The 11,347-nt window shown below is 37.1% G+C and overlaps 3 protein-coding genes across 3 annotated transcripts; 2 read left to right on the forward strand and 1 right to left on the reverse strand.

Annotated features, from left to right (window-relative positions):
* The first annotated feature begins 1,619 nt into the window (after positions 1-1,619).
* Positions 1,620-2,150, forward strand: LOC127961817 (metallothionein). The gene is made up of 3 exons (XM_052561089.1): positions 1,620-1,766; positions 1,862-1,927; positions 2,003-2,150. The coding sequence occupies exons 1-3, from the start codon at positions 1,742-1,744 to the stop codon at positions 2,101-2,103; spliced, it is 192 nt and encodes a 63-aa protein (XP_052417049.1). The 5' UTR covers positions 1,620-1,741; the 3' UTR covers positions 2,104-2,150.
* A 1,040-nt stretch (positions 2,151-3,190) lies between these two features.
* On the forward strand, positions 3,191-6,366 carry LOC127961812 (transmembrane protein with metallophosphoesterase domain). Its single transcript, XM_052561083.1, has 5 exons — positions 3,191-4,311; positions 4,643-4,753; positions 5,098-5,263; positions 5,372-5,511; positions 5,636-6,366. The coding sequence occupies exons 1-5, from the start codon at positions 3,585-3,587 to the stop codon at positions 5,824-5,826; spliced, it is 1,335 nt and encodes a 444-aa protein (XP_052417043.1). The 5' UTR covers positions 3,191-3,584; the 3' UTR covers positions 5,827-6,366.
* A 665-nt stretch (positions 6,367-7,031) lies between these two features.
* On the reverse strand, positions 7,032-8,088 carry LOC127961814 (exosome complex component MTR3). Its single transcript, XM_052561087.1, has one exon. It carries the CDS (start codon positions 7,982-7,984, stop codon positions 7,172-7,174), a length of 813 nt encoding a protein of 270 aa, XP_052417047.1. The 5' UTR covers positions 7,985-8,088; the 3' UTR covers positions 7,032-7,171.
* Between the last annotated feature and the right edge of the window lie 3,259 nt (positions 8,089-11,347).

The raw sequence follows: 11,347 nt of genomic DNA on the forward strand, positions 1-11,347 counted from the left end.
TATTTATTAGGTACTAGTATTTATCAATTAGTTACTAGTACTTATTGATTAAATACTAGTACTTATTATTAGATACTAGTACTTATTTATTAGGTACTAGTATTTATCAATTAGATACTAGTACTTATTTATTAGGTACTAGAATTTATCAATTAGATACTAGTACTTATTTATTAGGTACTAGTATTTATCAATTAGATACTAGTACTTATTGATTAAATACTAGTACTTATTATTAGATACTAGTACTTATTTATTAGATACAAGCGCAATGTTGGGGGTTTGATTCCCCGGGAACACATGATAGATAAAAATTGATAGCCTAAATGCACTGTAAGTCACTTTGGACAAAAGCATTTGCTAAATCCATTAATTTAATTTAATTTAATTTTAGTACCTTATGAATAACTACTAGTATCGATTAATAAGTATTAGTATCTAATGAATACTTACTAGAAATATTTATATAGATACTAGTTACTACTGCAATAATTACTAGTTAGAAATTAAAAGATGATAACAAAAACAGAATAACAACGAGTCCCCGTTCGTTTGGAGATATCTTCAACCTCATATAGAACTAGTGAAAATGCATTTGGAGATATCTTAATTTAAACAGATCATTACATAAATATGAGTACCTCTCCACCGTCCAATCCGAGTCCACATGGTAATACAATACGCAGAATAAATTTGCATGAGGATTGCATTTTAAACTTTATTCTTATAAAATTATGCGAGATGGTTTGAAGATCAGAGATAAAATCATATATTGTCACAATCATTGTTTATTTCCATCATGTAAAATGTCTTTCTGCATGTTATTCAGCTACATCTAAAGCGAAAGCTGAATTTCCTGGAACTTCAACAGTGAGTCTCACTTGTGGAGTTTCTGCCCAAGGGTGCCCTCCGGTGACGTATGAATTAAAAATAAATTCATTGAGTACATATTATTGCTTACAAAACCCTAATTTGAGTTTAAAAAAACTCAAATAATTACAAACTTTGAGGTAAAATTTGCAATTCTTTATGTTCTTCTACAGGGTAAAGAAGTGTGCTTTTTTTTGCAGCTATATTTATCATTAGATTTATTCTTATATACTCTGTTTTGTATATTATAGTGAAACAGTGCTATTACAAAAGTAGCATTCCTTATTTTGTTTAGTGTTTTTATTTAGAAATAAAAACCATAATCATTATTATTTTCACTTATATATATATAAATTGGTCCAAATTATGCTGGTGTTTTATTATTTTTTTTGTGCTTGTGTACAAATAATTGTTTCTTTTCTATTTGGTTTTCTCAAAAAAGTACATCCATCTCCTTGTTTCAGTTTCCTGTTTAATCTCTCTCCTATGTGTTGCTGGCTCATTAATATTCAACATACAATTACCATGCTGGACAGAAATGCAAATTTAAAAAGTACTAGTATCTATTAAGTTTAGGATATGTCTGGTCTAAAAAGTTACTAGTACATAATGAGTAAGTACAAGTACTTAATGGAAAAGATACTAGTATCTAAAAAATAAGTTTACTAGTATGGCTTATAGATTAAATGTTACCTTGGCTTGCCATACACATAAAACTCAAATGAGTGAGATCTCAAGTTCATCCATCAGCGCGCTCACACGTATGACGTTCCCACGTGATTGTGACGCACAAACGAGTGATTCCATTTGCTTGTACCAGACAGATTTTTCCACGAAAGCATCATACGTTCGTTGGAATTAAGGTGACAATATGGACCAGTGTGACAGTTCTAAATGTAAGTTTATAAACCAAATATATGCAGTCTGAGTAATTTTAGCAAGAGAATACTGTGACTCGCGGCAAATGTAAGACCATCTGTCTGTGTTGTAGCTGGATCTTGCGACTGCGGGCAAAACTGCAAATGCACCGACTGCAAGTGCGCACATACCAAGAAAAGTGAGTCGAATAATTAACATCACTTCACCCAGAACTCCACAGAATGAAATCATTTCCCTCTTTTCGACCCGTTAGGTAGCGGCAGTTGTCCATCTGTATGCAGTAAGGACAAGAAGGGCTGCGAGAGCGCGTGCAAGGACAAGGAGAAATCGTGCGACACACACTGCTGCAAATGATATGTGCTGTGTTCCTTTAATAATAAAACATACAATTCTGTCGTGTACTCCCGCATTTGTTGTGGTTATTAATTAAATCTAAAGGATATAGTTTTGTTATACTATAAGTATACCAGTCATAATTAGCACGGGTATATTTGAATCAATATATACACTGGTCAAACATTGGCTACATGGGTTAAAATTGTCGATGTTTCTTTTATGCCACAAATCATTAGGATTTTAAGTAAGATCATGTTCCATTAAGATATTTTGTAAATTTCCAACTGTAAATATATAAAAACTATTTTTTTGATTAGTAGTACGAGTTGTTAAGAACTTAATTTGGACAACTTTAAAGGAGATTTTCTCAATATTTAGATTTGTATTTATTTTTTGCATCGCCAGATTACAGATTTTCAAATAGTTGTATCTCAGACAAATATTGTCCTATCCTAACAAACCATATATCAATCAATGGAAAGCGTATTTGTTCAGCTTTCATTGTGTATATGGTTGTGTGGTCCAGGGTCACATATGAGGATCACCTTGCTTGTGAGGGACTCGATTCCTAAAATATAAATGCTGCTTTGGAAGTATACATTTGACACGGTGTGTATTGGGTATCGAGACATCACAAAGACAACCTGGAAACATTTTTCATATTTAAAGTTATTATCACTTATTATTATTATATCAAAGTCATTTTGTTATATCACATTATCAAACCAAAGTTATATGAGCTAAAAAAATAAATAGCTTCATATAGTTGGTTACAAAAATGTAGCAAACATTGGTTATAAATGTAGCAAACAGCTAATTCTTAAGTGATAACGTTTTACGTAAGATACTGAACAATGATTACAAAAATATTTGCGTTAATATTGAGATCCTTTCCAATCAAGAGCAAGTCTCTGCAAGAAAGTACAGATCAGGTGTTTAGATCATGATACCTGATTGGCTGATGTCATAGTGATGGTAGGTTTAGGGGTGGGGATCAATTTGATTGCATGCTTTAGAAACACCCAGCAGTTTGTAAACACCCACAAGGTCATAAACGCCCACTTTTGATCTGCCGTCAAATTAGCCACGCCTCTATAACGTGACGAGCCAATGATATTAGCGCACACACTTGTCATGCAGAAAGAGACGTTGTCAAAAGACCGACGTGTTTATATTTAATTTGTTTACACGATTGTGAATTGTGTAGTGGACGTTTATCAAGCTTGAGTGTGTAGCAATATTTATATGCCCTTTCTAGCAGGAAACAGCGAACCGCAACAGTATTCTTAATGTTGTTATATCATAGCAGCCATCACCCGTCTTTGTCAGCGGAAGTAGTTTTGTGTTGTTCTCCCATGTCCCAGTTAAGAGAATGACTCATATGAATTAAAAGGTACGAGAAGCTCTTTTATCGTTTTTCTTTTTTAGTTATACCGTGCTATCATGAGAATGAATGTGATATAGTGTAACAGACTGTGTCGGGGTCATTGACCGAGCACATGACGGTCAGTATGTTTGGATTTGGGCGCCTCTCCGCCGAGTTGAAAGTAGCCATCGCATCGGGAGTTGTTTTTTTCTCTATTCTTATATCCAGAACATTACTCTCAGAGCGGGTGAACAAAAACACTCGCGCTTCGTTGTTTCGGGTTCAGTTTCTCCTCTTCATCAACTCCCTGCTGCTCATCGGCTCTCTCTACATTTGGAAACGCGTGGTGCGGCGGCTGTGCGGAGCCAGGGGTGCATCTTCTGTCCCGCAGAGATGTTGGCGTCTTCTTGTCCTGCTGTTTCTTACTCTGGTGCACGGGAGCTACCTATGCATGTTTTTCCTCGTGGACACTGAACCACACTGGTTATCATTGCTGAGTTTCTCCTGTCTGGGCATTTATGTCATCCTACTGTTCTTCCTGTTTGTTTTTGGCTGCCTTACCCGCCTTCGCAGGCTTCTCTCCCGCAACCGAGGAGGAGGAGGAGGAGAGGATGCTGTCGCGAGCGGATCAGTCAGTCATATAGTGCTGGCGATGATATTAACCGCAATACTGGCAGTGTATGGGTTGGTAAATGCAGCCCAGCCTCCACGAGTAGTTGAGGTGGAGATCCCAGTAGAGAAGCTCCCCGAGTCTTTGAACGGGCTCAGGTTGGTGCTTCTGTCCGACATACATCTGGGACCTACAGTAGGCCGCTCCAAACTGCAGCGCATTGTTACTATGGTCAATGAGCTGAACCCAGGTAATTACAATTATATGGTGTCTGTGTAATCTTTAAACAGGTAAACAAATATCACACCAATTTTATTTTATACCACAACCTTTTCTCTCCCTCGTGTGTCATTTCAAACCTGTGTGACTGTCTTCTGTTGAACCTAAAATATATTTAAGAGTGTTTATAATCAACTCGATCCATTCCTGTTTACTTCCATTGTATTAAAAAAATATCTAAATATCTTTGTTCGACAGACCAAACTGAGTGTTAAAGGTTTGTAACTACATGCAAATGATGCCAGAATTTTTTTTAACCTGTAATTGTCATTGAATTTTCCTCCTTGTGTATGTTGCTGTAGATGTGGTGGTGATTGTCGGTGATCTGACTGACTCTCAGGTGACTCGACTGAGGAGCGCTGCAGAACCACTGGGTCAGATGAAGGCTCAACTGGGCTCCTATTTTGCTACAGGTCTGTCTTAGAAGCTGTTTGATACATGATGTTTTATTAAAGGGGCCATCGGATGCCCATTTTCCACAAGTTGATATGATTCTTTAAGGTCTTAATGAAAAGTCTATAACATACTTTGGTTAAAATTTCGGTAGTGTTTAACAACACCCTCTGTACTCACAACTATTCCCATCCTAACCTGTGGGAGGTACGCTGGGTTTGTGCAAAAATGCCGAGCTCGGAGCCTTCCCCTCGAACAGCACGCCAATTACACAAAAACTTTACTCTGTTTATATGTAAGTGTGAACTAGTGAAAAGGATGTAAATGAACATTTTGTGCACATTCATTATTGTGTGACTTTCAGGCAATCATGACTACTACACTGCTGATGTTGAAGGCTGGTTTGAGCTCTTGCACTCAATGGGGATTCAGGCTCTTCATAACAGCCATGCAAAAGTGTTCCGTCCTGAACAAACACAAGACTGGATTTGCCTTGCTGGCATTGATGACCTTGAGGCCCGCATGCTACGGTCAGTCCACAGTGATGATATTGTCAGGCTCAGTTGAACACATACAAATCTGATGCATATTATGTGCTGTGTACTAGGCTAATATTCATGGTGTTGCTTTGTTTAAAGATACCCTGGCCATGGTATGGATGTTGAGAAAGCTCTCAGTGGCTGCAGCGCAGAGAGTCCCATTATTCTTCTTGCACATCAGCCTCATGCTGCCAAACAGGCCCTCCAGCAACGGCCAGACATCAGTCTGGTACTCTCAGGTCTGTAAATATCAATCTCTTTTAGATTCTTTGGTGGTTTGAAGAGTGAAAATGTAGGAGTATGCTGCTGAAGCTTAATTTCTGTCCTCTCCTGGACTCAAAATGCAATTTCTCATTTGTGTAGGTCACACACACGCTGGTCAGCTGTTCCCCCTCACCATCCTGGCATTCCTGATGAATCCATTTTTCTGTGGACTCTACCGTGTCTCTGAACACACTATGGTCTACGTCACCCCTGGAACCGGTCATTATGGCATTCCAATGAGAATTGCAAGTCGTTCAGAAATTACAAACATTATATTGAAACGTGCTTGAGAGCCTCACACTGTGCAGTGCAGGGATCTGACACCCAATCGCATCCATACATGTTAATTACCTCATTTCCCTGCATGCTGTCACACAGTTATACATGTATTATATTGTAATGTTTGCATAATTATGCGCGGTATCAGTCAAATATACTAGTTTCCAATACAATTAGCTTGAACAATCTTACAACAGGTCTGTTTTACTATTGAAAATGAGACACATTTTACACTTTTAGTTGTCATCTATTTTCTTAATGTAGTATTGTAAATTGTTTGCCAAAACATGCTAAAAATCCAAGCACTTTAAAATTCACATTTCCAAAAGTGCCATTTTTTTAAATTACTAATGTAGTATGTAAATTTGTGTAAATTTACAATAATGTTACATTGTAAATTAAAAATAATGTAAATTTGTACTGTTTTACTCAGGCCCCTTTCATCAGTTAATTACAATCAAAATTAATTCAGTGCACTGTTTCGACTGTCACATTTGTGTGAGTCAATCAGGGACTTCAAGTTTTGATTAAAAGGTTATTACTATACCAAATTACCAGTCTCAAAATGCATCTTTTCTAAAAATGCCATGTGAGCTGCATGTTGTTTTATAAATTGTGGCTCTGGACCAATTCAATTCAAGTTTATTTGTATAGCGCTTTTTACAATACGAATCGTAAAAAAGCAACTTTACAGAAAATTATGTTTCTACAATATTTAATAGATGCTTATGGTGGTGACTAAAACTAATCATAAGTAGCATGGATATATTTGTAGCAATAGCCAATAATAAATTCTGTGGGCCAAAATGAAATATATATATATATATATATATATATATATATAATGCTCAAAATCATTAGGATATTAAGTAATGTTCCTTGAAGATATTTTGTACATTTCCCAGTGAAAATATATCAAAACTTAATTTCTGATCAGTAATATGAATTACTAAGAACTGAATTCTGACAACTTTAAAGGCGATATTCTCAATTTTTTGCCGCCTCAGATTCCAGATATTCAAATTGTTGTATCTTAGCCAAATATTGTCTTATACTAACAAATCATACATCAATGGAAAGTTAATTTATTCAGCGTTCAGCTGATGCAATAAAACCCTTAAGACTGGTTTTGTGGTCCAGGGTCACATATTTGCAACCATACCTTCTGCATAAGCAGTAAACAACACTTTTGGAATTAAGAGTAATAGAAAATATATTTGCAACTTCAGATGAGTTTTTTATTAGTGCTACGCTGTTGCACTTTTAAGTGTAGAAAGCATGATAAACAATGCACATAAACAATATTCACTCATATTTTCCTCAAAACAAAACTTGAGGACTGTGGCAAGTAAAAGTCTATTTTTCGGGTGGAGGAGCTTTCTTCTTGACAGCCCGCGTCACAGCTTGCTGTAGCACCGGATAGAGTTTGTGACAGCCATCCATGCAGGTTCTCACAGCATCGGCCAGTGTGTCTTCCCGCATCTCTCCGTCCGCGTTCAGACCAGACACTTGATTCAGATTGGGAAGCAGAGCCACGGTGACACATCCCTGGTTCTCCCCGTAACCCTCCTGCCAGCTCCCACACTCCTCTGAGTATGAAGGGTCAACGAGACAAGTGTTTCCATTCTGCCGCAGCGTACAACCCAGCACCACATCATACATCTCAATACCGCCATCCGCCAGGGCCATGGAGGCGCATGTCACCGCGTGCGCGAGGATCGAGCCGTCGTTCTCCAGAACCATGACATTAACCTCGATCTGAGAGCGCGGGTATCTGTGTAGGCAAACCCCTGGCTGCAAGCTCTCCAGTAGAGTCTGGGACAGATCTCTTTCCTCACTGCCTTGGATCCAAGCACCCCGCTTCGAACATGAAAACGGCGCGAGCCTAAAGTCGCAAACAAGGCGTCCGGATTTCATGTCTGTTTCGTCCTTGCGTTCAATTTCTCTCGGCCCGTACACCGAGCATATAATCTTGGTGTTTCCAGCCTCGAGGTAAGCGGAGCCCTTAGCCTGGCTAATCAGCCCGCATCGCGCAAACATCGGCCGCACCTCTCCGTTCCCCCGGACGCCTTGCCTGCTGCTGGCCTTGGGAGCTTTGTCTGGAGAAAGAAAGAAAAGCGGGGACTGCGATTCCTCCGGTCCACGGATACGTTTTGTGTCAACAGGCATTTTCTATAAACCCACGTGTTTACGGGAGCATTACTTCTCTGATGCAAAACTGTTCAAGTCTTACTCGAGGAATCAAATGCGACAGCAGACAGCTAGTTACGCTCTAGCGCCATCTGTCGGAGAGGCGTGGCGTGACACTCAGCGGGAAATCGAGGTATGTTGGTTCAACCCTCAGTTATACTTTTCTGCGTATTATTCACATTTTTATAAGCTACAAAATATAATGTTTATTCAGATCATATGAATGCATAGCCTATATGCAGAGGTGTATAAAGTACCTGAAAGCCGTACTCAAGTAAAAGTACAAATATCTTTTACCAGAAAATTACTTTGGTAGAAGTTGAAGTCACCATTTAAAATATTACTTGAGTAAAAGTATTAATCTATGTGATTTTTTTGTGTACTTAAGTACAAAATGTATTTTTTTAATATCTTAAACATTAAACATACTTAAGTATTGAAAGTAAAAGTAAATGCTTAATGGAAAATAAGCAAATATATTGTCCATGCACAGCTTGAGTAGCAAGATTTTGTTAGGTTTGAATTTTCCATTTCATTTCATTCCATTTTGCATTTTTGGGAACGAATAAGAAGCACTTTATCTGGTTCTTAGTGTCTTTCATTCCAACATAAGAAAACATTTCTGTAATCTGTGTTCATGTGGCTCAGTGGTAGAGCATTGCGTTAGCAGCGCAAATTGTGGGTTCAATTCCCAGGGAACACGTTAGATTAAAAAAATGTTAGCCTGAATGCACTGTAAGTCACTTTGGATAAAAGTGTCTGCTAAATGTATTAATTGTAATTGTAAAACAACTTTTAGGTTTATGTTTATGTATCTCAGAGGGGACATGGATGCATTTAAACTGCATATACAGGTGTATAAATAATGTTTTAACATAAAACCCTGAATACTGATATTTGAAATTGTTTAAAACATGAAAAAATATTCGAAATGTGAAATTAAAACCGCCGGTAGATGGCAACATGTGACTGGAGTGACTGGAGTGAGTCATTGAGAATAAACCAATTAATTCAAACGGCCGATTCATTCAGAAACAAAGCATCGACTGCAAAAAAAAAAAAAAAAAAAAAAAAAAAAAGTCATTGCTTTTCTGAACTATTAAATGTGTTCATGCCATTACCGTGTGTACTTGTTAAAAACAGTAGGTACTCTTCGCGTGATATAGATTAAAAACGATATTAAATTATATAAATATAAAAAGCGTTCAGAGGGATTTTTGCACTCTACAATTTAGAATGCCTGAATTTTTGAGTAAGGGAGAGCAGGGTCGAAAGTAACAAAGCGATTTTCTCCGAGCCCATTACTACATTTGCATGCCAAGCTATGACAGCATGTTCAACAAGCAACCCTTCACAGAGCTGAGAAATATCAAGTGATTTCGTCATCTTTTTCCGCAGTTAGGTCCGTAAAACTGTTTTCGACAACAAAAAGTAAATTATTGAAGCGGTAATATTTTTTAATTAGTTGTTTTGTTTTTCTTGTTTCATGTGTCACATTAATGATCAATCTACAGGTTAGTTAGTGCTTTAACACATCCTAAAGTTTGCATTATCAAAGTTTTTTAGTATAAAAGTAAATCAGGTTTAAATGTCAGGAGTTTCTGGAGGGACGAAAGTAACAGTTGTTACTTTTGTCCCACTACAGTGACAAGTATTTATTTTGTTCCGGTACATGCTATTCTGTGAATTTCTGTGTCATGCATCATTTATTAAAATGTTAATGTCATATTACACCAAAAGAATATATTTGAGTCCGAGTGAGGTTCCGAAAGACAAACATAGGTGTGGTTTTATCCAGATGTTTATGAGAGGGCGTTTCTGGACCTAGAGGAACATCTGGGCAGCTCCTACCTCACATTTACCTTAGTTATGTTTAGGTTTTAGCCATATCTTACACCTCCACCTATGAATTTGCAGTGTTTCCAGATGTTTTAATGCACATTTTCAATTTATGCATAAAAACAACTGGATGGAAACATGAATAGGCCCACTGTTACATTATGTTTAGAATTTATATTATGCTAATATAATTTAATTATTATATTGTTAATTCAAATGAATTTTTTTTTAATATAAAAATACACTGAAAAAAACAAATCAAGTTTTTACAGTGGGGTTTTGAGACATTTGATGAAACTTAAATTTAAAATAAAAATCTAAAAATGTAATCTAATATTTTTTTTGCAAAAATAAAGGTCAAAATATGTTTGCAGTTACATATAACCAAGGCCATAGTCGGGTTTACTTAATAAAAATAAGAGTAACAGAAACAAATCTAGCTTATATTGTTGTGTTACTTTTGACCCACCTGTGTGTTACATTCGTCCCAACCGATGGGGTCGAAAGTAACAATGTGCAACTTATGTTCAAAGTGAAATTTCTACATTTCTACAAAATACCACCTGGTATTGTTAGACCACACTTATGAGTTACTGACCACAGCAGAAATATATCTCTGTCTACAACGTTATCTTTTAAAATTATGTTTTTCTGAAAAATTGTACTTTCGCCCCTGCTCTCCCCTAGCCTGTTAACAGACTAATAAATAAATGTGCGTGCACTCTGTGTGTGATTTGGTGATATAGCCTACTTTATAATATCAGATTGCATATCATTACAATTTACATCAACACTTACCATGTTATCGCATTATATGACCCCATGCAGACTCGACTTGATAATGAATCATCCGCTGTTGTGCGCGCGCGCTTGAGCAAAGGTGTTTTTTAGGAGTCTAAATTGCAGACTCCAGACCACTGATTCGTCAAACCTGCTGTCTGGGTTCTTCTGACTATTTTGTAGTAAGTAACGAATATGTATCGGAGTAAAAGTAGGATATACATTTTAATTAGGAAATGTAGTAAAGTAAAAACAAATACTTAAGTACTGTAACAAAGTATTAGAAAAGTGAGTGAAAGTGACGTGACATACAGCCAAGTATGGTGACCCATACTCAGAATTCGTGCTCTGCATTTAACCCATCTAAAGTGCACACACAAAGAGTGAACACACACACACACACACACATACATGTGTCTCAAGTAAGAGCTTCAAATGAATGTTTGTTCAAAGGGGTTGATCAGGGTCGCGAGCCTAGCACTAAGTAATTTGCCAAGGTGCTGCACTTTACAAAATAACACCGAATTCCTCCTGTTGTAGACAAAACGAGGGTCTCGGTTGATAAAGAAGCTGAAGTAGACTAGTGGAGATGTGTGAAATCAGCTGCAAATTCCTCCTAACATGCATCTTTAGAAAAACAATCATTTAGACTCGGAACGCACCATTTCAAACGCTAGCAAGTCTATACAATATTTCTCACCTTGGGATGACATTTTTAAAGGG

Source organism: Carassius gibelio, chromosome B7, assembly GCF_023724105.1.
Source record: "Carassius gibelio isolate Cgi1373 ecotype wild population from Czech Republic chromosome B7, carGib1.2-hapl.c, whole genome shotgun sequence".
Lineage (NCBI taxonomy): Eukaryota > Metazoa > Chordata > Actinopteri > Cypriniformes > Cyprinidae > Carassius > Carassius gibelio.